At 54.5% G+C, this 27,150-nt stretch overlaps 2 protein-coding genes and 1 pseudogene across 2 annotated transcripts; 2 read left to right on the forward strand and 1 right to left on the reverse strand.

The window, feature by feature from the left end:
* The first annotated feature begins 3,570 nt into the window (after window positions 1–3,570).
* On the forward strand, window positions 3,571–7,552 carry LOC135999298 (killer cell lectin-like receptor subfamily B member 1B allele B). The gene is made up of 7 exons (XM_065652865.1): window positions 3,571–3,622; window positions 3,912–4,130; window positions 5,251–5,346; window positions 6,462–6,590; window positions 6,822–6,976; window positions 7,229–7,344; window positions 7,432–7,552. Exons 1-7 carry the CDS (start codon window positions 3,571–3,573, stop codon window positions 7,550–7,552), a joined length of 888 nt encoding a protein of 295 aa, XP_065508937.1.
* Window positions 7,553–11,326: 3,774 nt separating this feature from the next.
* LOC135998982 (C-type lectin domain family 4 member E-like) lies at window positions 11,327–14,269 on the reverse strand. Its single transcript, XM_065652332.1, has 5 exons — window positions 14,170–14,269; window positions 13,374–13,460; window positions 12,786–12,965; window positions 12,239–12,399; window positions 11,327–11,446 (listed from the first exon to the last, which is right to left on the reverse strand). The coding sequence occupies exons 1-5, from the start codon at window positions 14,267–14,269 to the stop codon at window positions 11,327–11,329; spliced, it is 648 nt and encodes a 215-aa protein (XP_065508404.1).
* An 8,895-nt stretch (window positions 14,270–23,164) lies between these two features.
* On the forward strand, window positions 23,165–27,147 carry LOC135999295 (killer cell lectin-like receptor subfamily B member 1B allele C; annotated as a pseudogene).
* The last annotated feature ends 3 nt before the right edge of the window (window positions 27,148–27,150 follow it).

Genomic DNA, 27,150 nt, shown 5'->3' on the forward strand with positions numbered 1-27,150 from the left:
AGGAACATCCCCCGGAGCAGCAACTTCCCCACCAGCTCCTCTGCTGCTCCCCAGAAGAAGGGTCAGGAGGACCTGCGAGCTGACCTGCACGTCTCTGAGGAGATGCTGCTTCAAGAGGCCCATCGGCTCTTCGGCATCTCCCGGGATGCCCTGGGGGTCACCGAGGATGGGTCCAGCAGCGGCCCCACAGCTCCTGACCCTGCGGCCACCAGTGCAGAGGGGAGTGTGGTGCTGGCCCCACTACCCAGCTCCTGGGGACCACACGGACCCCCAGCCAGTAACCAAGGTGATGCCATTAGAAGAGGCCCTAAAGATCTTCGGGTGCTCCTTGGATGCGCTGGGGGTCACCCAGCAGCCTCAGGCCAGGGCACCCCGGTGTTACCAGCTCAGCCGTCCCCCAGCCTGACTTCTCGTCCCTCGCGCTGCCCGAGGATCTTCTGAGCCCAGATTACAGCGTCCCCGAGCTCAGAGAGGCCGTGCTGAGCACGGCCGAGTTCCATGTGCTGGGCATGGAGCCCCCGGAGCTGTGGAGGGACGCGGGGATGGAGCTGCCAGGCCCGGCATTTCCCTTTTTCCACTTATCAGGAACCTCCGCAATCACCACAGTGTTTTAAAGATGACCGAGACCACAAAAGAATGACATAGATAAGCCCTCTCGGCATCCTTGGCTGCATCTCATCTGGTCCCACAGACCGCATGTGTCTAATTGGCTTAAGAAATCTCCAACAATTCCTACCCTGCTGCAAAAGCATTTTGCACTTAACGTGAAGTTTGAAAAGCGCCAATTTTTTGGAATTAATAAACTCAGGAACTTTTGACTCCATACACACAAATCTTTGTACTTTATATACTTAATTACCCTTTTGATGCAGTTCTTGTATTCTGATTAAAACGTACAAGAGTCAGGAACTACCACAGCTCACAGTGGTTAGCAGAGTCTTTTAAAGTAACATCGTGCTATTTCAACTACGTGCTATATACAGTACTATGCTGTATTTTTACACAGATGCTTGGTAACTGCAGTCCTCGAGGATTTTCCTGCTTGCGTGAAATTACAACTTGGACATAACAAAGGCAGGTTACTAATGACTTACTACATCCTTCAACAGGAACCTAATGATAGTAACCTATCAAACATGGTATTGAAGTCCCCTCCGTACTGAGGATGGTAAAGAAACCATGATTTAAACCAAACATACTTTTAATGCAGCTCCCACAGCTTTAGTTAAAAGCTTCATCTTACACTGGTTTCTTCCAAGATGTCTTGAAGCTCTTGCGACTCTGCCCCTGTCAGCGCTGCCCCCATGTCGCTCAGATAGATGGGGTTATCGACCACGCGCTGTCCCGCCTGTATCATCTGGAGTACAGACTCTCTGAAAAAATGGTAATAAACCCCCAAAGGCTCAGTCAACTTTTACATTCATAGGGGAGTATCCTTATAGAGTTATTTACTTGTCACGACAGAGTAAAGAAATGAAACACAGCTCAGTTTCATAGCTAAATGTCATTTTTTCAAATTTGTCTAAGCCAACAGTCAGTAACAAACATATACATCACTCAATAAAAGGAACGATCGCTGATAATAGAACCAAAGGAAAGGCAAGAAGGGGAACAGGCTGGGGTCCTGCACACACAAAACTTAACTGGTTTTTGGCCAGAAGATATGATCAGGTTGACCACTCAAGTCACTCAGTTTGACAGAGGATATTACACAGATTTAAGCACAGCTCAAACACGTCGTTCAGCAATGTTTTGAAGTGACCAGTTCTAAGGAATTGAGCTGTGGTAATGAAAAATAATTCTTTTCGTCTAATCCCCTCATGCAGTGGCCGTGAGAAGGACGAACTGAGGTTTCTGAGGCCTGAAATTAGAGCCTGATGTTAGAACTCTTCCTTTCAAGGAACTCTACAGGACATGTCCAGGCTTGCATGATTAATTCACTCACTTTACCCTCTTCTGTGATCTGAAAATCTTCATGAACCACGTTCTCGACTTCCACCATGAGAACCTCCTGTGAGGCCGCAGCGACAGGATCCAGCACCACTTCCACAGCTTGGTCCTTTGCTCCAGGCTCCTCTTCAGCCTCTTTCTTGGAGCGTTTCTGTTTCCTTCGAACCTTCTGCTTGTTCTCGGGCTCCTCAGGCTCAACCTCCAGTTGCTCGTTTATACGAATCCTGAAAGCCAAAAGAAACCAGCTACAACCAAGTCCCTGTGCGGGGACCTGAAGGGACCTCGTGTGGCAGCTGTGACTGATACAGACCTTCTTGCTATTTCTTTGCTAATTTTTTGAATTAAAACATGGTAGATAATCACGTGTGTCCCTTGTGTTCCTCAAAGTGCTTCTTGAAAGCCACCGTTCCTCCCCACCAGCCCTTGTGTTCCTGTGTTCGGGGGCTTACGGGCCGGCCCCCCAGAAGCTGCTGCCGCAGGAGCCCCAGCAGCAGCTGAAAGCAGCCGTGGGCGGTGGGGACAAAGCCCACCTGCCTGGTGGGTGAACAAGCCTCCCTGTGTCCCCTGCGAGCGCGGTGGCTGTGCGGGAGCTGCCTTTCTCATCGCACCTTTTTATGCTGTTAACCACAGCCACCCCTTTTTCAGAAGGGACAAAGCACAATTAGCTTAACGAGGCTGTCAGGTCTGCAGCATTAGGTGCTCTCTGGGAGCTGGGTTTTGTTGCTTTGCCTCTGTGCAGCCAGATTGGATGCAGAAAAAACATTAAAGCTTGCAGACCTTTAAACTAAAGTGTTTGTTTCTTGTCGAGAAGCCGCAACCCTTCCTGTGTTAGATGTTTCTCAAATAAAATTTCATGATAAATCTCCCCAGGGTTTTCTCTACCTGCTCTGGTCACAATCAAGCCCCTTCCATGTGCTCACATTGCCCAGTCTGGAAACCACTTTCCCCTAAAAAGGGATAAATGGCTAATTTTTGGATGTTTCAATAGGTCCTGACAGTTTGTTTTTTGCTCTCACTGGGGTTGAAAAATCTTTGCATGGGATTTCTTAGTCTGTGCAGAAAAAGATGAGCGAATCTTCCAAAGAAACCAGTCAAAATGTCATTTCACACCTTTACATTTTCTATAATTTTGGGTTTGTGTTTTCATTTTTGACCTTCCCTGCTGTCCATTTAGTCCAGTCGTGGTTTCCAAAGGGAGCAGCTGAGTGTCTCTTGGAAATGACTTGAAAACAAGGAACAAAGGAGAAACAACTTGATTTCTTGAGCTTTTGAGGCAATTTTCCATCTTTCCCCTCCAAGGGCTCGTTTCCAACCCCTTGTTTCCAGAGTCTGATGGGTTTTTTGTCACCTTGCTCTGCAAAGCAGCAAAATGGTGATGTGCTTTAAACCCAGGCTGAAAAAACAGTGAAATTACAGGGAAATTGGTAAAAGCGACGATGCTGGAATAGGTTTGGGTGGGGAGAAGCAGTGACCGAGGCAAGAAAACACCTTTCAAGTAGCCGAAGGGAGGAGTTAAGGGTGGAAGGGATCTGGTTTTATTGTATTTCATAAAAATCCCCATTCTCACAATCCTGCTAGGAACATTCTGGGAGATCGCAGAGTCTCTGCATAATTCTTGCCATGACACCTTATTTCTCGTGCAAAATAACCCATTTGGACAGAGTGGAGCGAAGTCTGGAACGGCCCATTTGCTGAACCACGGATCTTGGGTTCGTTTGGGCCTTTTTAAAATTATTGTCTTGTTTGGTACCTTAGAAGAATACGGCTCAACTTTGAATAGAAAAGGCTTCTTAACATTGTCAGGCGCTACTTCCCCTGATGACCGAAACACATTTTCCCTGGCTTAATTCAGCGGAAACTGCATAAAGTTTCATTTTCGGGCTGACCAGCGCATTGCAGGTGCTTTTTTGCAATCTTGCTGCACTTGACGAGCGTTCAGAGGCTCGTGCTTCTCCTCGCAGAGCTCTGGCTTGGAGAGGAACTTGTAGAGAGAAACCAGAGGAGTGTAAACCACAGAAAAACTGAATTATCTGCTGGCTGGATGGGCACCGTTGGAGCCAGAGGCACGGCTGGTGATCCTCCTGCCTCTCCTGCTATGGCCGAGAGAATTGTCTATGCTGACCTGAATATCGGGTCTGGAAGGGGCTGCAGGAAAATGCGTTCACTTCCTCAACCTCAGAGTAAGTGCATCAGGGGGGCTTTTGGGGGGATTTTTTATGTTTTGGCTGTGGTTGTGTTGGGAGACCCCTGCCCTCCAAGCAGGAAGGGAAGGGCCCGGGGCCGTGGTGGGTGATGAAGGATCCCGTCTGCTCTTTGTGATTCCTTCAGTAGTTTTGTCTTGAAATGGTTTTAGGGTTTCTTTGAAATGGGGTCGCTGTTGCCGGAGTCCTACCAGGACTTTTAAAATGCTGCTTTTCTGCCCACGGCCACCACGTTGTCCCCCCTACACCTCCCTCAGCCTTCCTCCTGCACCTGCTTTGGCTTCAGCCAAAGATTTAATTCCTGCTCTTTCCTCCTCTGGAAGAGATCTCTGCGTGGTGAGGACATCTTCAGGCAACTTCCCACAATGTCTTCTTTTTTGCAAGACTTCCATGATTTCCACCAAACACCCCGCTTTTGATCTCAAAGGACTCTGCAAAACCCACCACCTGATGTTAAGGTGGAATTGAATGTTCCTCCTTTGCTGTTTAATTCTGAAGCAGATGCCAAACCTTTGCTGGTCAAGGTGAGCTCTGGCTTTGGCCAGAAGCAGCATCCTGCCCTCCCTTTTGTGAAGAAAGAGCTGAGGATGGATGCGCTCGACCTGACCTTGAGCTCTGCAGGGAGAACATCGGCCTCCGGGCCTCCTCGGGGAGAACGGGGCTGTTTAACCATGGTCAGATGAGTCTCCTCGCAGAGCTTGGTCCATCCAGGTTCTGCAGTTTTCCCCTGGTGTGGAGAAAAAATGCCGTGGTGGAGCTATTATTCATCTTATTAATATATATTCTTACTATCTGCCATCTTGGTCCAGCTCTACCCTTGACTTCTAGTGACTTTATAACATCCAGGAAATTCCCAATTCTTGGGTATCTGGGTAAAAACCAACGCAACTCCATCACGAGCATCTTTGCTCAGCGCCAGTAGGATCGGGAGGAGGGTGGCAGTGGCGAAACGTGGACGATAGACCAAAGCTTTAGAACAACCAGCAGCAGCACAGAGGGATTTTGGGGAGAAAAGAGCCCGAATCTGCGCTGCAGGTCTGTCTGGCGGGATGCGGGGCTGGGACAAGGTTTTTCTCCCAACAACTCCTTTCCCTTGCAGCATCGAGCTGTCCCCGGTGGCACCGAGCCGCTCTCTGCGCCGGCTGGACCGGGAATCTCCTCCTCGGGGTGGCCGTGGTGGCAATGGGATGCTCATGTGAGTAGCTCCGCTTGTCGGCACGGGGACAACCAAAGGACAATCCGGAGAGGGGACGATCCAAAGAGAGGGTCCCTGCTCCGGGGGTGCTGGCTCAGGTGCTTGTGTAGGAGGCCAATCTGCTTTTTACGATCTGTGGCATTTATCAGAATTTCGTAGAGCTGGTGGATGGAGGAGACTTGACTATTTTGGTTGGCCAGTGAGAAGAAAACCACTGGAAACTTCTCAGCTGTGGCAGGGTCAGGATTTGACACCCCGTGGCCGAGCTCAGGGTCACACGGAGCCCTGTTGGAATGAGTTTTGTGCCCGGTGTGATGTTGCTGGTGGGATCTGATGCTGCCCTGACCCACAGCACCCCCAAACCACAGCAAGGAGGTGGAAGGGAGACTCAAATGTGTGGTGGATCTTGGTGAGGAAATCCTTCTCCAAAGGGGGAGGGGATCCAATGGATCTTGTGCTGGGAAGGGTCTCGGGTGTGGATTTGAACTTTGGGGATGGATGTGCCAAGCTTCTGGCACAGGGGTATGGAGGAAAGAGCAAAGGGATCAGGCTCAGCTCCCTTCGTGGCTCCAAGAGCTGCAAAACGCAGGTGATGCTCTGAGGATGTGGGAGCAACTTTGGGTACCAGCCCTGAGCCGGTGGCTTTGTAGGGATCTGCTGTCCCTGCTGCGGGGTGGAACTGGGAGCAGCAACAATCTGGGGCTGATGGTTTGAACTTGTGGGGTCCAGAACCAGAGAGAGACCCCAAAACACATCTGCTGGGAGCTGTTTGTGCGCACTGCATGTTCTGTGGTCGCGCTGTGCTGCAAGGGGTAGTCAGAAGGTGGTGAAGAGCCCCTCACCCTTGCGCCAGGCCCCTCTGGGCTGCACAGATGGGGCTGGCACAGCTCGTTTGTGCACAAGAGGCCATTTCCGTAGCGGTCAGAGGCTCCCGGGGCTCTCTGCAGCTGGTCAGGCTGATGGCTCCGTATCTCGTGTTCCATCTCAGGCAGGGGTGGGGGGGCCACATCCCAGGCACTTCCCTGCAGCCCATTGGGACCACGTGCATGTAGATCTCGGTGGTATCGTGCCTGGAGGAGCCCGTCCCTCTCCCCAGCTCTGTCTGTCCCTTGCAGTTCTGCACCAGCAGCCAGGGAACACAGAAAACTGCAAAACCGGGAGCGGGACCGTGGGAGATGGCAACAGCACCCTGGAGAAGATCCGCTCAGAGCTGCGGAAAGATCTTTGCTCATCAAATCTGCAAGGTAATGCCAACCACAACACATCTCCACACTGTCTGGTTTCCCAAAACCTTGTAGCACCCCCAAATTAGAGAAGCAGGTGAAGCTCAGGCCATCCCCGTGTTCCTGGAGAGCAAGCAGGACTTAAACGCTTGTCCTTCTTTGGATGGGCAGGGGACAAGGTGGCTTCTTGGTGGCTGAACATGGCACAAGGTGGCTTCTTGGTGGCTGAACATGGCACTGCCTGTCTTTCAGAGGCTGGGAGGTGCAAGATCTGCCCCTGGGGCTGGATGTCACATGGGACCAAGTGCTTTTGGGCTGCTGACGGGATCAGCTCTTGGAAGGAGAGCCGGGGGGACTGTGCGAGTCGGGGGGCCGAGCTGCTGATGCCGTGGGACCAGGACGAGCTGGTAAAGGGACCGATGGCATCGGCGATGTGGGACGGGTTCCGGGGCTGGTGGCACCTGGTGCGGGGTTAAGCCTTGCCCAGAAATCTGGGCTCAGCACCCACCCCTGTGCCCAAACCTCCATGGAGCCCTGGCCGGTGTCATTGTGGGGGACACTGGTGGGGCTTGGGGCTGCGTGGGGACAGGCTGGAGCCTGTTTTGGGATGACGATCAGTGACACATGAGTGTCACCACCTGCCCTCTCCCCCGACACAGGATTTCCTAAATAAAATCCTTCAGAAGCCCAGCAGCTGCTTCTGGATCGGCCTCTCCCGCACCTCTCGCATGAAGGGCTGGACTTGGCTGAACGGCTCCCGCCTGGACCGGAGCCGGTGAGCGCTTGGGATGCGATGGGTGTCGGGGTGGGGGCACCCCAGGGACCCTTGTGCTGTGACACAGGCTTCTTCCTGCACCCCCAGGTTGTGGCTGAGCAATTGGCACAAAGGAACCTGTGCGGTGCTGAAGGGGAACACAATCAGCGCTGCATACTGCAGCTGGGAATGTCACTGGATCTGCCAGAAAGAAGCCACCCAGCTCTGAGCGGGGTGGGAGGGGGCACGAGATGGGCCAACAGCAGGAGAGACACTTGGGAACGGGCAGGATCAGGCCCTCGGTGGGGGCTGCGGTACTGACATTGCACATCAACCGTCTGCACCAATTACTTATGACATTAATTTGGCTCCGTGTAAAACAAACAAGTTTGTTTTAACAAGCAAGTTTGCTCACGGGGAGGGATGGAAGGAGCATCCTGCTGTTGCAGAGAAGCCTCCTCGTGCACACCCACCCTCGTGCACACCCTTGTGCACACTGTACCCATCCCATTCTGCCCCGAGGGGAGGATTACAAAGAAATAAAGAATTCCAAAAGTAAACACGCAGCAAGTGAACTGCCACGAGGCAGCACCTGGTCCAGAGCCCAAGGAGGGCGAACACCCAAACCCCAGTTTGCTGATCCGAGGAGGGGGACAGGGGACATGGACATGGGGGTGGCTGCAAGTCTAAGCCACAGCTGCCACATCGGGGTGACGGGGAGGAGATAAGAGCATCTCTCTATAGAATAAACCTCCAAAAATAGCATAAAGCTCCCAGAACAGTTTCCCCAGCTCAGAGCGAGCTGCGCAGCTCGGCGGGACTGCGCCAGGGTGCTGTGCGGTCTGAGCTGGATGCCTGAGGCTGGATGGACTGGGAGCACTGGGAAGGGCCGTTTGCAGCAGCCCTGGTGTCACGTAGCCACGTCACTGCTCTCGCAGGGGACACGGGGAGGTTTGTTCACCCACCAGCCAGGTCGGGTTCGTCCCTAACAGCCCCACAGCCCCAACCTCCCCTCCCCTGCACCACTTGCCCTTTCTTGATGATTTCTCTGCAACTATGATGTGGGTGGGGGAAATGTGGTATCACCGTCCCACTGTTGAGCCTATAAATAGTTCTGTCTGCTGCCTTTGGCTGAAAAGCTTTGAGTGGGTTGGTAATGAAGCCGAGAGAGCTGAAATTTGAGGCTTCCAGACATTTGCCCCCACCGCCTCTCCCTGGGACCAAACGGTGAATTATGGAGCACGAGCCCAGGTGAAAACCTGAAGGAAAGAGGTTGGGCTGCAGCAGGGTGAAAGCAAGTTTGGGCTTGAGCCTAATTGTTAATTAGGGAGAGAGGAATTCCTGGCTGGATAAAAATGTACAATGATTTGCTGAAATTACTGCTTTACTCATTTACTGAGATTACTGCTGCTCATGCCCTTATCTGGCCTCATTCCTTGGAGTGGTGCATTACAACATGGAAAAAACCAAGTTTTTTAAGGTCCTTAATCATCGCATCAGCAGAAGAACCGCTATCGGAGCTGAATCGCATCCAGACAACAACAGCACTTGCTCCTGCTGTACTCACAGCGTCCAGCCCTGGGCTCTCTTGTAGCTTTGCCCCGATTCTGCAAGTCCTGGTGGAGCCTGACCTGGGTTTGGAACGCGGCTGCTCCCCCAGGATCTCCCTTTGGGAGACACAGGAGAATGTGAAATATTAACTGAAAAAACAAACCAGAAATGGTGATAAGAAAAGGTTCCTACGGCAACAATAATGATCAGAGAAGGGGTTTACCGCAGGAAGCAACGTGGAAGGGGTGGCTTTCAGCAGCTGCTTCGGGTTGTTTCAATTTGCTGGATTCTTGCTCCAGTACTACAGGTAGGGGATACATTTGGGGTTCAGGAGCACAGAGCATCCCTGCGTGGGTTTAAACCCCTCAGCTGGCTGGAGGCTGCGGGAATGGAGGGGGAGACCTGCAGTTATTTCTCTATTGTGGAGAAAAGAACAGGCAGTGGAAGTTGGTTTCCCTTATCTCTTATCTCATCTCTTATATCTTAAATCTCATTTCTCATCTCTCATCTCTTATCTCTTATCTCTCTCTCCTCTTGGCGTTTTCGCTCCTCTTCCTCCATCACCTGCTGTTTTCCTCCAAAACTCACCAAGCTGCAGCCTGGAGCAGGAGTAATTTTGTGCTTGGGACAGCAGCAAAATGCTACATCACTTCAACCCTATTCAAGGTCAAGTGGGGATATTGGGAGGTTGTGGCTGGGCTGAGTGTGACGTGGGCAGCTAAAATTTAGGTTAAAATAGCTGGGGGGGGGGCAGGAGGATGATGGAAGTAAAGCTGTTTGCAAGCTGCGGGAGGCACAGGGTGGCCCAAACGGTGGGTCTGGGGGACGGTGCCCATCTCTTGTGGTTGGGGTGGGATGGAGAGGATTCAGCGAGGTCAGACAGCCCTAAAAATCCTGGAGACTGATGAAAGCACTGGGATGCACCCCTGAACTGAGCCTGCACCCCACTGTACCCCCCATGTGCTTTGTGGCCGTATTTAAAGGCGCCGAGTGGGAAACACAAGAGCTGCGGGAGCTGGGGCTGCTCTTCGTGTCTCTTCCATGTGGTTTGTACCCAGGTTTTAGTCTTAAGTGCATTAAGGATCAAAAGGTCCCCATCGGGGTCACCGTGGTCGTAGCCGTGTTCCTTCTCACCATCATCGCGCTGGCGGGTAAGTGCCTGAGGATGGAGGTGCCAACCCCCACAGACTTCCCCTCCCCTGGAGAAAACCCACCAGGTTGAGTCACCAGGATGTGTTCTGCTTCTTTCCAGTTAAGAGATGCCCGTCCTGTCCATCCTGCCCCTCTCGCGTCCTTCCCGGCTGCCTGGAAAATGGCATTGGATACAGGGAAAAGTGCTTTTACTTTATTGAGGATGAAGCGGAGTGGAACAGGAGTCAGAGCTCGTGCATTTCTCTTGGAGCACATTTGGCCACCATGGACAGCTGGGAGGAGCTGGTAATTGGGAAATTCCTGAGAACCGGTGTGTCAGCGGCTGTTGCCAAGTCGATTTGGGATTCCCTGGAGAGTGTAACATGAAGATACATATCTGATGTTGATTTTTTCCCACTCTAGCCTTTCCTCTTGCACTATGAGCATCCCTTCCACCACTGGATCGGTCTCTGAAGGGAAGACTCTGGACTTTAGAAATGGGTCAACAGGTCTCTCTTCAACACCTTGTACATCCCTTCTTCTTCTGGAGAACATAACCATGTCCTGGGCTGGGCTGGGTTGGAGATTGAATGCCAGAAGACACATATATATTTATTTACATATATATATATATGTATAAAAATGTATCGCAGCACAAGCATTTGCCTCGACGGGACCCTGCACCGGAGACATGGAGAGCACCGGGATGGCAATCAGCCTGGCGTCGTGCACTCGGACGCTGTGTTTCCAGTGACAATATTTATCTCTTTAGGGTGTTTTCCTCCCCGAAGTCCGAACCGGTACAACCACTGTCAGCTCAGCTGAAGTAGCACCCGTTTGCCTCTTGTTTTTCCAACTGTTGGGGAAGCAGAACTGTTGGTAAACCTCTCCTCACCCCAAAAAATAATTTCCCCTCCCCACACCCCCATGTGTGTACTAATAAATAAAAAACGTCTGTTTCCTACAGAGCTAATAAATATATACCTGCGTTACTGTGGCTCTGACAGCACCTCTGCGTGAAATATATTACAGCTGTGGCAAAAATCGTGCTGAAATTTCCCCATTTTTGCACTTTGCATTTGGGTATATAATAGGCATAAGGGTTTAATTGCTTTTTTTTCCCCTCTCTTCTCCCTGTTTTGCAGCTGGGCTGCAGACACCAACCCCCTCTTGCTCTGGTTTATATTTGCTCCTATGAGCGTCGCTGCCGCCTCCAGGGGGATTTTGGGAGCAGCCAGGTCTGTGCTGAGCATCGAGCTGGGAAATATTTCCCCTGGGATGGGGTTCTTGGAACTTGCTGGTGAACTGGAGTGAGGGGCACTCACAAGGCTTCTTGTAACGCGGATCCATCCCACCAGCTCCACTCCTGCCCGCGCGTCTGGTTGATGCTCAGCCCCATCCAGGCTCCGGAGGTCTTTCTGCTCATCTCCCCGATGAAAGCCTGGGAGAGGAGAAGAGACTCAGAGCTGATCGCATGGCAAAGAGACCTGATCCTGCCCATGAGGGTCTGGTCTGGGATGAGCCTGGCACATCCCAGTTGCAGACTGGGGGCTGGAGGGGTTGGTGGGTGCTTTGGGAGAGATGGGAGTGTGGTCTGGAGGTGATGGGCAGGGCTGGAGACATTCAAACCCGCCTGGACACAATCCTGTGTGATCTGCTCTGGTGACCCTGTGTCAGCAGGTGGATTGGACTGGATGATCTCCCGAGGTCCCTTCAACCCCAACCAGCCTGGGATGCTCTGTGTATGATTCGGTGAAGCAGTGTTTTTTGGGGTGACAGAGGAGCCTGGAAACTCATTTCTGTATTTGCCCTTTTCCCTTAACCTCACCTAAGCTCCGATTTATGTTTTGAGGCTTTTTTTCCCCTTGAAATCACAGAATCATTTTGGTTGGAAAACGCCCTCAAGCTCATCAAGAAAGAAGAAATTGTTCCCCAGATCCAACCTCAACCTCCCCTGGCGCAACCTGAGGCCGTTTCCTCTGGTCCTGGCGCTTGTTCCTGGGGAGCAGAGCCCGACCCCCCTGGCTCCCAGCTCCTTTCAGGCAGGTCAGAGATCAGAAGGTCCCCCCAGGTCCCTCAGCCTGACCCATCACACTGGCCACGTGGGCTTGGGCGCTTTGCCAGCCAGGAAGGAGAAAGGTCAACCACAACGTGGCTTTTTGTAGAAAGAAAAGCTTAAAAAAAGCTAAAAGCAGAGGCGATGCTCAAGCCCTTCCCCCTCGCAGTTATTCACCTTCTCCTCCACGCTCTCCAGCACAACCAGCTGAGATCGCTGGTACCCGCAGTTCTCCGCTGCCACCTCCCAGGTGTTGGTTTTTGTGGAAACCCAATAGCACCTGGCTGCGAACGGCTGCCAGCCGGCGGGACAGAGCCGGCAAGCTGAGGTGCCTGCGGCAGAGGATGAGTGCGAGCGCTGCTTCACCCCCTGGGCTCCGCGGGGTGAGCGGCAGGGCTGGGGGCACCCCCCTTTGGGACATTTGAGGCTTTTCCTGCCCTTCGAGCCCTTCCAGGTGCGTTTTTGGGGCATGTGGACTCTGCCCATGCTGGAAAAATGTCCCTTGGTAATGGGGAAAAAGCAAGAGGGGCAACGGAGGAAGGTGATGGGGCACAGGGTGGTGCAGGGGGAGGGCGATGGGGATGGGGACAGCAACTGGGATGACTGGGGGGGTCTTGGGGTGTTTTCCCAAAGTTCCTGGCCTTGTTGTCCCCCTTCCACATGGAAAGGGAGCAACAAGGTGAGGTCCCCAGCACTGAAGCTGTGGGTGATGCTGAAGCCGTGGTACCTGTGACGTTGTGGCTCCCTTGTTCACACAGCCGCTGTCTCAGCTGCAGCTGGAAGCACCTCAAGGAGCATTTGAACTCCGGGATGTCCCGTCGGCTGGTGGTGACCAGGCAGGTTTCCCAGGAGCATTTGCTGGCTGGGGTCTCCATGTCCTGGCTCAGGACGGGGCCGTTTTCACCTGAAATGAGGATGGGTTTGACCCGCAGCATCGTGCTGCTGTGTTGGGACCGGAGGACGCAACCGCTGGGGTGACATCCCTGTGCAAAGCAGCTCTTGGGGACAGAGAAAGGTGCTGCCTGGGGACAGGACTCTGCGGAGGACACCCCTGGGGTCTCTGCAACCAGCATCAGGGTGGAGAAAGGGACTTATATCAGGACAGGCTCCAAAACCAGATAAATCAGCCCGTGAAGGACATGCTGGCAGCTTTTCCCCTCCTGCCCCGTGGGGATCGCTGCTGCAGAGGTGGCCCAGGAGCTGCTCCCTGCTAGAAATACAGGAGAAATCCGCTCCAGCCCAGGCAGCGTTGGGCTGTGATAGTTTGGGGGGAGACTTTCACCATTTTGGGGTGACAGACCCTGCTACTCACCCTGTTGCTGCAGCAGCCACAGCACGATGCCCGTCAGGACTATGGTCCCAACCCATCCAGCTCCCAGCAGCGCCCAGTACCCAGGACCTGCAACAGGGACCAGAACTGGGAATGAGGGAGGAAGCAGCTTTTTGGGGCTCTTTGCCCTGTTTTTGATGCCCTTTGTTTCAGGAGACTTAGCGAGAAAACCTCGCGAGTGTCTGTAGGAGCCATGGAGCTGAGCAAACCCACAAGCTGCTTTGCTTGCTTGAGCGGGGACGCTGCAGCGAGCAAAGCTGCAAAGCCTCAGAACTGGGAGCTGGGCTGCTCTCCTCCTTGTGCTGCACTGAGGGTGCTGCAGGGATGGGAAGGACCCAAAGCAAAGCCCTTGGGATGCTTGAAGTGACAACGAGAGGGTGCAGGTCGCTGTGCGGCTCCTGCTCAGCATTGCTGAGCTGCAAAAAAGGATGAGCACATGAAGCCCTGCGTGAAGGGGTAGGGGTATCCTTGGGGGTTGCCTGTATTTTTGCTGCCTTTTCAAGAAAATTGGGCTATGGGAAAGAAATCTGCATGTGCTATCGCTCTCTGCCGGGCTGGAGATGGGTAACGAACCCACTTGAGAGCAAAACATTGGGTTTTGGCCACCATCAGCTCAGGAAAGCACTGGAAAAGGCCCAGAAAATCCATTTTTCCCTGTGCTTTCCTGCAGAGTAGGGGTCCGGCAGCATCAGGGACATCAGCTCCTCCAACCCCCACCCATCACCAACCCCACAAGGTCGGGATGAGCGGAACAACCGCGCCCAACAAATTCACTCACCGGGAAGCTTTGCGCCGGCGCCGGGAGCCGAGCGCGGTGGCACCTCTGGCTTGGCGTAGACGGTGGTCAGCGCCATGGCCGGTCCCTGCCTTCGCGGCATTAAGATTTAGACCTAGGGGGTTTTTTTGTCCCCCCCAGAGCAAAAGCGAGCTCAGAGACCAGCAGCAGTGGTGGTTCTGTGGCTGGAGTCACAGCTAAAACCCCACACCCATCGTCGTGTCCCGGCTGTCACGTCCCCCGCTTCGCGCTCTGCTCTTCCGCTGGCTGCACCAGCCCACAAAGAGCTGCTTCTGAACGCACAGCTGCTTCTTCCAGGTGTTGAAGCAACTTGGGGGGAGAAAGGGAGGTATCTGAAGGTCTTTACCCATTGGGGAAAGCAGGTTCCTCCTCCTCCTGGTGCCAGAGACAGGCTGGTGCTGGCACATACTAATATAAATATATGTATATCTAGATATTTCTTGATTTCCTACCTGCTTTTCACCAGCAGCAGAGAGCAAGGATGTGACTCACTTGCAATTTGCAGGGTGCTGGTTGATTTGGGGTTTGTCTTATTTTTAGCAGCTCTTTGGGTCTTGGCGCTGCTCCCACAGGTGAGAAAAGCAGAGCTGGTGATGCGGGAAACATCAAACCTGTTGCAACCAGCCACAGAAATGACAATTGGCTTGTTCAGTCTTTCTAGGGGCAAATTTGCAGAGGATCCATGTGGTTCCGTGCTCCTGCGAATGCCGAGAATGCAGCATTAAAAATCCTCTCTGGGAAAGGAGGTGACATAAAAAAGCAGAGATGTTCCCTCCCAAAAAGTAAAGGACAAGGTATAACATGCATTTTGCTTTCAGGGTGGGATTTGGCTCATTAAGTGTTGGATCTTGCGGTTGATCCCCTGCTTTAGCTGCTTACAGGGGGATACATCACCCCCTCTCTTTTCCCCCTGCTCTTTTCATCTTATCTTGCTTTGTCATTCTTTCTGTCTTTCTTCTTTCTGTCTTTCTTGTCCCTTCCCATGCCGATGCGTTTTTAGCACAGGACAAAAGTGCTCCATTGAGCTCCAAATATCTGGGTTCATGTCATAAAGTTCTTACTGGCCTCTGCAAAAGGAACCTGAAAAAAAAACCCCAACAAAACAACACAAAACCCCCACAAACCCAAACAAACAACAAAACTCAACGCAAACCACAAAACTGATTATTTATTATATGTGCAGCCCAAAGCAATTTCTGAGTGTACATAGGCAAATAACTTGCAGGGACCCTCAGCATCACATCAAACACTCTGTACTTGTGTTTCTCCTCTATTTCTCTTAAGGGCGAGGAACAAGCTCACGAAACTTTCCCCTGCTCATCTTAGACCTGAAAAAGCCGCGTACAACCACATTCTGGCTGGGTTCTGCTCTCTCGCAGACAAATTGGCTGAATTAAGATCTCAAGGTTCCCCGAGAGATCGTTCATTTACAACAACCGCTTCCAAAGTCTTGACAGACCATCAGAACCTGGATACGTGGTGACCCGGAGGCCACGGAGCGGCTGGCGGATCCCTCGATCTGCTGCGATCGGTGCCCACAAACCAAACGCGCGGATCCCGGGTTGTGTCGGGGATCTCCGGGAAGAGATGTCCCAGGGCTGGAGCTGCCTGGGGAGAAAATGAGCCAAAGCTCCGACGTCGGCCCAGACACAACAGCCCCACCAGCTGCAGCGTATTGAGCAGAATCACCGCTCACCAGGAGAAATAACTGGTTTGTGCCCCGGTCCCTGCGGACCCAGCGGAGCCGCGGCCCTCGGCAGCGCCCACAGCCCCGGCGCCACCAGCCCCCGGCCCGGGCAGCGCCGGCTCCCCCGTCACCCCTCGGGCAGCCCCCGCACCAACCAAGCTCTGCCCGGGCCTGGGGCTCAGTTTGGCCACGACCTCTCTGGGCCAGGCGGGGTCAGGATGGGCTCTGCTGGAAAACCTAACGTGCGGCCTTTGCCAACGTGGACAGAGCCCTCGTGTGGGAAACAAAGATCCTGCACGCCCAGCCCGGCTTGGCAAATCAAACTCCACACAGAAACAATCACAGGATGATCAGGAACAACATGAATCATAGAATCATTCTGGTTGGAAAGGACCCTCAAGCTCAATGAGTCCAACCACAACCCACCCCTGGCACTGCCCCATGTCCCTGAGAACCTCATGTCCGTCTGTCCAACCCCTCCAGGGATGGTGACTCCAGCACTGCCCTGGGCAGCCTGTTCCAATGCCCCACAGCCCTTTGGGGAAGAAATTGTTCCCCTGATCCTCCCCCAGAGGCTCTGAGCCCCATCATGTCTGACTGGAAGGGCTGCAGCATCCAAGCTCTCCCTTCCATCCCGTGCGACAGCTCCACCTCGCCTGCCCTGCCCACCCGTCCTGCCCAGCCCGGACCCTCCTGCCAGCACTGCAGGCGTGGGACTCGTCCCACCGAGTCCCCCTCGTGCCAAGGATGTCCCAGCTCTGGGAACGGCCCAAGGCTTCCAGCCAAAGGCACTTGCAGCCCCAGCCCCTGGGAGCCGCCCGTGGGGGCCGGGGGCAGCCCAGCCCCCCTGAACCCTTTCCCTGCCCAGGAGCAGCTGGGGAGGCTCTTGGGCTGGGGCGGAACACGGGGAGCCCCAACATTCCTTCCTGGGACACCCCAAAGAGTCCTTAGATACCAACAGCCAGAGGGACCATGGCGCAGCCACCACTGCGGCTCCCAGCCCGTGGCCCCTGGGCCCCGCCGGTTCTGCGGCTCCTGCAGCCGTCTGTGCTCCCCCAAACCTTCTACCCCCCAGGTAAGGACCCACCCCGAGCCCTGCAGCCCGGGACGCTCCTGGGGGCAAGAGCGGAGGTGACCGCCGGCCATGGCTCCTGTCTCTCTTGCAGGCTCAGCCCCCCTGTGCCCACCGCCCGGGCAGGAGCAGCCCTTCCCCGCAGCCTGGGCACCCCCAGCCCCACCGGCCCCACCAGCAGGTACGGCACCCCTGTCTGCTCGGACACCCCGGCACCTTCGGCCCCTTCGCCATCCCTGACCCCGGGCACTCCCAGCACCCGCCACCCCTGTCCCCCGGCACATACGGCACTGGGCAGAACCGGGGGCCGTCGGTGATGGGGGCCGGCTCAGGGGGTGCCCATGGAGGGCCCCCCCGGCCCAGCACGGCTCCCTCTCCCCACACAGGTCTGCAGAGAGCACCGTGTGGCTGCTGGTTTGACCCCCGGGTGTTCCACATCCAGTGGACCATCCCCTACGGCCACCAGGGCACAGCGGTGGCCCCAGCCCCTCCGGAGCTGCCGACATCCATCCCCAGCTCCCAGCACGTCCAGGGGCAATGGAGACAGCTATACAGCTCCGTCACGGCCACTGCTGCGGGGGCACCTGGGGGCAGGAACATCCCCCGGAGCAGCAACGTCTCCACCAGCTCCTCTGCTGCTCCCCAGAAGAAGGGCCAGGAGGACCTGCGAGCTGACCTGCACGTCTCCGAGGAGATGCTGCTTCAAGAGGTCCATCGGCTTTTTGGTGTCTCCCGGGATGCCGTGAGTGTCACCGAGGATGGGTCCAGCAGCGGCCCCACAGCTCCTGACCCTGTGGCCACCGGTGCAGAGGGGAGTGCGGTGGCCCCAGCCTCCCCAATACTGCTGACGTCTGTCACCATCTACCAGCACGTCAAGGGGCCACTGCAACCCCTCAACATCTCCGGCACGGCCACCAACGTGGGGACACCCCCAGGCAGCACCAGCCCCCTGGGCAGCACCAGCCCCCCCAGCCCCTCTGCTGCCCCCCACCACACAGCTCCTGGGGACCACACGGGCCCCCTGCCAGGAACCCAGGTGGTGCCATTAGAAGAGGCCCTGAAGATCTTCGGCTGCTCCTTGGATGCGCTGGGGGTGGCCCAGGACGATCCCATCAGCAGCCCCAGGCCAGGGCACCCTGGTGGCACCAGCTCAGCCGTCCCCCAGCCTGACTTCTCCTCCCTCGCGCTGCCTGAGGATCTTCTGAGCCCAGATTACAGCGTCCCCGAGCTCAGAGAGGCCGTGCTGAGCACGGCCGAGTTCCATGTGCTGGGCATGGAGCCCCCGCAGCTGTGGAGGGACGCGGGGATGGAGCTGCCACCGGCCCAGGCTGCCCTGGCAGAGCAGCGGGGGCAGAAGCGGGGGCAGAGCCCCTCGGCAGAGCCCCCCAGCAAGCGCAGGGCTCTGGCAGGGAGCAGGGGGGTGGGAGGGGGGGATTAGACCAGAGCAGGGGACACGGTGGGGGGGGTTGGGAGACGAGGGGTGCAGTATTTGGGGGTGGGGGGGTCTGGGGGTGTGTGGGAGGAGGGGGAGTGTGTTTGGGGGCCTGGGGGGGTTGGAGGGTGTGGGAGGAGGGTGGTGGGTTTGGGGGTGGGTGGGTTAGGGGAGGTGTGGGAGGAGGGGGGTGCTTGGGGGGGTGTTAGTGGGTGCGGGAGGAGGGGGTGGTGGGTTTGGGGTGAGGGGCTTAGAGTAGCTTTGGGACCTTTTCTCTTGTTTTTCTATTAAACGCTGTTTCTCCAGAACTGCTCTGTGCCTGTGTGGGAGGGGGAGGGAGCGCAGGGGGCACCGGGAAACGGCCCCAAGAGCTGCAAAAGCCTCGATGAGCCCAAATCAGAGCCCATGAGCCCCCAAGGGCACCGAGCCCCCCCAGGGCCGAGTCACCGCCAGCAGGACAGACAATGGGGGGGTCCCCTGTCCCCTTCCCCAGGGGAAGCCGCCCTTTGGTGGGGGGAGCAGGACAGACGGGTCCCTGCAGGACTCACGGACACGGCCCCACACAGGAAGCAGCACGGAGCCCCTGGGACAGGGACAGACCTGGGGGGCCAGGGTGGGCATGGACACACAGACAACAGGGGCTGCAACGTCTTCGTCTGGAACAGGAGCAGCGTCCCCTCCAGCGGGGACAGGGCTCGGGGCAAAGCCCTTCAGAGCCTCAGGACAACCAGGCCCTTCCTCGGGTCCCACCGCGCTCAGCTCCAGAGCCCGGCTTTGCCTCCCTGCCGCAGCAAAATAACCCCAAATGAGCCCCAGAATGGCGAGGGAGGGACTGCAGGGCAGGGACCCTCCTGCCCTTGTCTGGCTGCACCTTGGATAACTGCAAGAGCAGAAACGGGTGGAAATAAAATTGGAAATACCAGCAGGTATGACACGCCTGTTTGCTCGGACACCCCCGGCACCTTTGGCCCCTTCGCCATCCCCGACCCCGGGCACTCCCAGCACCCACCACCCCTGTCCCCCGGCACATACGGCACTGGGCAGAACCGGGGGCTGTCGGTGATGGGGGCCGGCTTGGGGGGTGCCCACGGAGGGCCCCCCCGGCCCAGCACGGCTCCCTCTCCCCACACAGGTCTGCAGAGAGCACCGTGTGGCTGCTGGTTTGACCCCCGGGTGTTCCACATCCAGTGGACCATCCCCTACGGCCACCAGGGCACAGCGGTGGCCCCAGCCCCTCCGGAGCTGCCGACCTCCATCCCCGGCTCCCAGCACGTCCAGGGGCAATGGGCACCGATCAACGTTCCCAGCACGGCCACCGCTGCGGGGGCACCTGGGGGCAGGAACATCCCCCGGAGCAGCAACGTCCCCACCAGCTCCTCTGCTGCTCCCCAGAAGAAGGGCCAGGAGGACCTGCGAGCTGACCTGCACGTCTCCGAGGAGATGCTGCTTCAAGAGGCCCATCGGCTCTTCGGCATCTCCCGGGATGCCGTGAGGGTCACCGAGGATGGGTCCAGCAGCGGCCCCACAGCTCCTGACCCTGTGGCCACCAGTGCAGAGGGGAGTGCGGTGCGGCCCCACTACCCAGCTCCTGGGGACCACACGGACCCCCAGCCAGTAACCAAGGTGGTGCCATTAGAAGAGGCCCTAAAGATCTTTGGGTGCTCCTTGGATGCACTGGGGGTCACCCAGCAGCCTCAGGCCAGGGGACCCCGGTGCTACCAGCTCAGCCGTCCCCCAGCCTGAACTTCTCGTCCCTCGCGCTGCCCGAGGATCTTCTGAGCCCAGATTACAGCGTCCCCGAGCTCAGAGAGGCCGTGCTGAGCACGGCCGAGTTCCATGTGCTGGGCATGGAGCCCCCGGAGCTGTGGAGGGACGCGGGGATGGAGCTGCCAGGCCTGGCATTTCCCTTTTTCCACTTACCAGGAGCCTCCCCAATCACCACAGTGTTTTAAAGATGACCGAGACCACAAAAGAATGACATAGATAAGCCCTCTCGGCATCCTTGGCTGCATCTCATCTGGTCCCACAGACCGCATGTGTCTAATTGGCTTAAGAAGTCTCCAACAATTCCTACCCTGCTGCAAAAGCATTTTGCACTTAACGTGAAGTTTGAAAAGCGCCAATTTTTTGGAATTAATAAACTCAGGAACTTTTGACTCCATACACACAAATCTTTGTACTTTATATACTTAATTACCCTTTTGATGCAGTTCTTGTATTCTGATTAAAACGTACAAGAGTCAGGAACTACCACAGCTCACAGTGGTTAGCAGAGTCTTTTAAAGTAACATTGTGCTATTTCAACTACGTGCTATATACAGTACTATGCTGTATTTTTACACAGATGCTTGGTAACTGCAGTCCTCGAGGATTTTCCTGCTTGCGTGAACACAACAAAGGCAAGTTACTGATGACTTACTACATCCTTCAACAGGAATCTAGTGATAGTAACCTATCAAACATGGTATTGAAGTCCCCTCCGTACTGAGGATGGTAAAGAAACCGTGACATAAACCAAACATACTTTTAATGCAGTTCCCACAGCTTTAGTTAAAAGCTTCATCTTACACTGGTTTCTTCCAAGATGTCTTGAAGCTCTTGCGACTCTGCCCCTGTCAGCGCTGCCCCCATGTCGCTCAGATAGATGGGGTTATCGACCACGCGCTGTCCCGCCTGCATCATCTGGAGTACAGACTCTCTGAAAAAATGGTAATAAACCCCCAAAGGCTCAGTCAACTTTTACATTCATAAGGGAGTATCCTTATAGAGTTATTTACTTGTCACGACAGAGTAAAGAAATGAAACACAGCTGAGTTTCATAGCTAAATGTCATTTTTTCAAATTTGTCTAAGCCAACAGTCAGTAACAAACATATACATCACTTGATAAAAGGAACGACCGTTGATAATAGAACCAAAGGAAAGGCAAGAAGGGGAACAGGCTGGGGTCCTGCACACACAAAACTTAACTGGTTTTTGGCCAGAAGATATGATCAGGTTGACCACTCAAGTCACTCACTTTGATAGAGGATATTACACAGATTTAAGCACAGCTCAACCATGTTGTTCAGCAACGTTTTGAAGCGACCAGTTCTAAGGAATTGAGCTGTGGTAATGAAAAATAATTCTTTTCGTCTAATCCCCTCATGCAGTGGCCGTGAGAAGGATGAACTGAGGTTTCTGAGGCCTGAAATTAGAGCCTGATGTTAGAACTCTTCCTTTCAAGGAACTCTACAGGACATGTCCAGGCTTGCATGATTAATTCACTCACTTTAACCTCTTCTGTGATCTGAAAATCTTCATGAACCACGTTCTCGACTTCCACCATGAGAACCTCCTGCGAGGCCGCAGCGACAGGATCCAGCACCACTTCCACAGCTTGGTCCTTTGCTCCAGGCTCCTCTTCAGCCTCTTTCTTGGAGCGTTTCTGTTTCCTTCGAACCTTCTGCTTGTTCTCGGGCTCCTCAGGCTCAACCTCCAGTTGCTCGTTTATACGAATCCTGAAAGCCAAAAGAAACCAGCTACAACCAAGTCCCTGTGCGGGGACTTGAAGGGACCTCGTGTGGCACCTGTGACTGATGCAGACCTTCTTGCTGTGTTCGGGGGCTTACGGGCCGGCCCCCAGAAGCTGCTGCCGCAGGAGCCCCAGCAGCAGCTGAAAGCAGCCGTGGGCGGTGGGGACAAAGCCCACCTGCCTGGTGGGTGAACAAGCCTCCCTGTGTCCCCTGCGAGCGCGGTGGCTGTGCGGGAGCTGCCTTTCTCATCGCACCTTTTTATGCTGTTAACCACAGCCACCCCTTTTTCAGAAGGGACAAAGCACAATTAGCTTAACGAGGCTGTCAGGTCTGCAGCATTAGGTGCTCTCTGGGAGCTGGGTTTTGTTGCTTTGCCTCTGTGCAGCCAGATTGGATGCAGAAAAAACGTTAAAGCTTGCAGACCTTTAAACTAAAGTGTTTGTTTCTTGTCGAGAAGCCGCAACCCTTCCTGTGTTAGATGTTTCTCAAATAAAATTTCATGATAAATCTCCCCAGGGTTTTCTCTACCTGCTCTGGTCACAATCAAGCCCCTTCCATGTGCTCACATTGCCCAGTCTGGAAACCACTTTCCCCTAAAAAGGGATAAATAGCTAATTTTTGGATGTTTCAATAGGTCCTGACAGTTTGTTTTTTGCTCTCACTGGGGTTGAAAAATCTTTGCATGGGATTTCTTAGTCTGTGCAGAAAAAGATGAGCGAATCTTCCAAAGAGACCAGTCAAAATGTCATTTCACACCTTTACATTTTCTATAATTTTGGGTTTGTGTTTTCATTTTTGACCTTCTCTGCCCTCCAGTTAGTCCAGTCCTGGTTTCCAAGGGGAGCAGCTGAGTGTCTCTTGGAAATGACTTGAAAACAAGGAACAAAGGAGAAACAACTTGATTTCTTGAGCTTTTGAGGCAATTTTCCATCTTTCCCCTCAAAGGGCTCGTTTCCAACCCCTTGTTTCCAGAGTCTCACGGGGTTTTTTTTGTCACCTCCTTGCTCTGCAAAGCAGCAAAATGGTGATGTGCTTTAAACCCAGGCTGAAAAAAGAGTGAAATTACAGGGAAATTGGTAAAAGCGACGATGCTGGAATAGGTTTGGGTGGGGAGAAGCAGTGACCGAGGCAAGAAAACACCTTTCAAGTAGCTGCAGGGAGGAGTTAAGGGTGGAAGGGATCTGGTTTTATTGTATTTCATAAAAATCCCCATTCTCACAATCCTGCTAGGAACATTCTGGGAGATCGCAGAGTCTCTGCATAATTCTTGCCATGACACCTTATTTCTCGTGCAAAATAACCCATTTGGACAGAGTGGAGCGAAGTCTGGAACGGCCCATTTGCTGAACCACGGATCTTGGGTTTGTTTGGGCCTTTTTTAAATTATTGTCTTGTTTGGTACCTTAGAAGAATACGGCTCAACTTTGAATAGAAAAGGCTTCTTAACCTTGTCAGGCGCTACTTCCCCTGATGACCGAAACACATTTTCCCTGGCTTAATTCAGCGGAAACTGCATAAAGTTTCATTTTCGGGCTGACCAGTGCATCGCAGGTGCTTTTTTGCAATCTTGCTGCACTTGACGAGCGTTCAGAGGCTCGTGCTTCTCCTCGCAGAGCTCTGGCTTGGAGAGGAACTTGTAGAGATAAACCAGAGGAGTGAAAAACCAAAGAAAAACTGAATTATCTGCTGGCTGGACGGGCACCGTTGGAGCCAGAGGCACGGCTGGTGATCCTCCTGCCTCTCCTGCTATGGCCGAGGAAATTGTCTATGCTGACCTGAATATCGGGTCTGGAAGGGGCTGCAGGAAAATGCGTTCACTTCCTCAACCTCAGAGTAAGTGCATCAGGGGGGCTTTTGGGGGGATTTTTTATGTTTTGGCTGTGGTTGTGTTGGGAGACCCCTGCCCTCCAAGCAGGAAGGGAAGGGCCCGGGGCCGTGGTGGGTGATGAAGGATCCCGTCTGCTCTTTGTGATTCCTTCAGTAGTTTTGTCTTGAAATGGTTTTAGGGTTTCTTTGAAATGGAGTCACTCTTGCCGGAGTCCTACCAGGACTTTTAAAATGCTGCTTTTCTGCCCACGGCCACCACGTTGTCCCCCCTACACCTCCCTCAGCCTTCCTCCTGCACCTGCTTTGGCTTCAGCCAAAGATTTAACTCCTGCTCTTTCCTCCTCTGGAAGAGATCTCTGCGTGGTGAGGACATCTTCAGGCAACTTCCCACAATGTCTTCTTTTTTGCAAGACTTCCATGATTCCCACCAAACACCCCGCTTTTGATCTCAAAGGACTCTGCAAAACCCACCACCTGATGTTAAGGTGGAATTGAATGTTCCTCCTTTGCTGTTTAATTCTGAAGCAGATGCCAAACCTTTGCTGGTCAAGGTGAGCTCTGGCTTTGGCCAGAAGCAGCATCCTGCCCTCCCTTTTGTGAAGAAAGAGCTGAGGATGGATGCGCTTGACCTGACCTTGAGCTCTGCAGGGAGAACATCGGCCTCCGGGCCTCCTCGGGGAGAACGGGGCTGTTTAACCATGGTCAGATGAGTCTCCTCGCAGAGCTTGGTCCATCCAGGTTCTGCAGTTTTCCCCTGGTGTGGAGAAAAAATGCCGTGGTGGAGCTATTATTCATCTTATTAATATATATTCTTATTATCTGCCATCTTGGTCCAGCTCTACCCTTGACTTCTAGTGACTTTATAACATCCAGGAAATTCCCAATTCTTGGGTATCTGGGTAAAAACCAACGCAACTCCATCACGAGCATCTTTGCTCAGCGCCAGTAGGATCGGGAGGAGGGTGGCAGTGGTGAAACGTGGACGATAGACCAAAGCTTTAGAACAACCAGCAGCAGCACAGAGGGATTTTGGGGAGAAAAGAGCCCGAATCTGCGCTGCAGGTCTGTCTGGCGGGATGCGGGGCTGGGACAAGGTTTTTCTCCCAACAACTCCTTTCCCTTGCAGCATCGAGCTGTCCCCGGTGGCACCGAGCCGCTCTCTGCGCCGGCTGGACCGGGAATCTCCTCCTCGGGGTGGCCGTGGTGGCAATGGGATGCTCATGTGAGTAGCTCTGCTTGTCGGCACGGGGACAACCAAAGGACAATCCGGAGAGGGGACCATCCAAAGAGAGGGTCCCTGCTCCGGGGGTGCTGGCTCAGGTGCTTGTGTAGGAGGCCAATCTGCTTTTTACGATCTGTGGCATTTATCAGAATTTCGTAGAGCTGGTGGATGGAGGAGACTTGACTATTTTGGTTGGCCAGTGAGAAGAAAACCACTGGAAACTTCTCAGCTGTGGCAGGGTCAGGATTTGACACCCCGTGGCCGAGCTCAGGGTCACACGGAGCCCTGTTGGAATGAGTTTTGTGCCCGGTGTGATGTTGCTGGTGGGATCTGATGCTGCCCTGACCCACAGCACCCCCGAACCACAGCAAGCAGGTGGAAGGGAGACTCAAATGTGTGGTGGATCTTGGTGAGGAAATCCTTCTCCAAAGGGGGAGGGGATCCAATGGATCTTGTGCTGGGAAGGGTCTCGGGTGTGGATTTGAACTTTGGGGATGGATGTGCCAAGCTTCTGGCACAGGGGTATGGAGGAAAGAGCAAAGGGATCAGGCTCAGCTCCCTTCGTGGCTCCAAGAGCTGCAAAACGCAGGTGATGCTCTGAGGATGTGGGAGCAACTTTGGGTACCAGCCCTGAGCCGGTGGCTTTGTAGGGATCTGCTGTCCCTGCTGCGGGGTGGAACTGGGAGCAGCAACAATCTGGGGCTGATGGTTTGAACTTGTGGGGTCCAGAACCAGAGAGAGACCCCAAAACACATCTGCTGGGAGCTGTTTGTGCGCACTGCAGGTGTCTGTGGTCATGCTGTGCTGCGAGGGGTAGTCAGAAGGTAGTGAAGAGCCCCTCACCCTTGCGCCAGGCCCCTCTGGGCTGCACAGATGGGGCTGGCACATCTGTTTGTGCACAAGAGGCCATTTCCGTAGCGGTCAGAGGCTCCTGGGGCTCTCTGCAGCTGGTCAGGCTGATGGCTCCGTATCTCGTGTTCCATCTCAGGCAGGGGTGGGGGGGGCACATCCCAGACACTTCCCTGCAGCCCATTGGGACCACGTGCATGTAGATCTCAGTGGTATCGTGCCTGGAGGAGCCCGTCCCTCTCCCCTGCTCTGTCTGTCCCTTGCAGTTCTGCACCAGCAGCCAGGGAACCCAGAAAACTGCAAAACCGGGAGCGGGACCGTGGGAGATGGCAACAGCACCCTGGAGAAGATCCGCTCAGAGCTGCGGAAAGATCTTTGCTCATCAAATCTGCAAGGTAATGCCAACCACAACACATCTCCACACTGTCTGGTTTCCCAAAACCTTGTAGCACCCCCAAATTAGAGAAGCAGGTGAAGCTCAGGCCATCCCCGTGTTCCTGGGGAGCAAGCAGGACTTAAACGCTTGCCCTTCTTTGGATGGGCAGGGGACAAGGTGGCTTCTTGGTGGCTGAACATGGCACAAGGTGGCTTCTTGGTGGCTGAACATGGCACTGCCTGTCTTTCAGAGGCTGGGGGGTGCAAGATCTGCCCCTGGGGCTGGATGTCGCATGGGACCAAGTGCTTTTGGGCTGCTGACAGGATGAGCTCTTGGAAGGAGAGCCGGGGGGACTGTGCGAGTCGGGGGGCCGAGCTGCTGATGCCGTGGGACCAGGACGAGCTGGTAAAGGGACCGATGGCATCGGCGATGTGGGACGGGTCCCGGGGCTGGTGGCACCTGGTGCGGGGTTAAGCCTTGTCCAGAAATCTGGGCTCAGCACCCACCCCTGTGCCCAAACCTCCGTGGAGCCCTGGCTGGTGTCATTGTGGGGGACACTGGTGGGACTCGGGGCTGCGTGGGGACAGGCTGGAGCCTGTTTTGGGATGACGATCAGTGACACATGAGTGTCACCACCTGCCCTCTCCCCCGACACAGGATTTCCTAAATAAAATCCTTCAGAAACCCAGCAGCTGCTTCTGGATCGGCCTCTCCCGCACCTCTCCCATGAAGGGCTGGACTTGGCTGAACGGCTCCGGCCTGGACCAGAGCTGGTGAGCGCTTGGGATGCGATGGGTGTCGGGGTGGGGGCACCCCAGGGACCCTTGTGCTGTGACACAGGCTTCTTCCTGCACCCCCAGGTTGTGGCTGAGCAATTGGCACAAAGGAACCTGTGCGGTGCTGAAGGGGAACACAATCAGCGCTGCATACTGCAGCTGGGAATGTCACTGGATCTGCCAGAAAGAAGTCACCCAGCTCTGAGCG

This window comes from Caloenas nicobarica, chromosome 27, assembly GCF_036013445.1.
Source record: "Caloenas nicobarica isolate bCalNic1 chromosome 27, bCalNic1.hap1, whole genome shotgun sequence".
Lineage (NCBI taxonomy): Eukaryota > Metazoa > Chordata > Aves > Columbiformes > Columbidae > Caloenas > Caloenas nicobarica.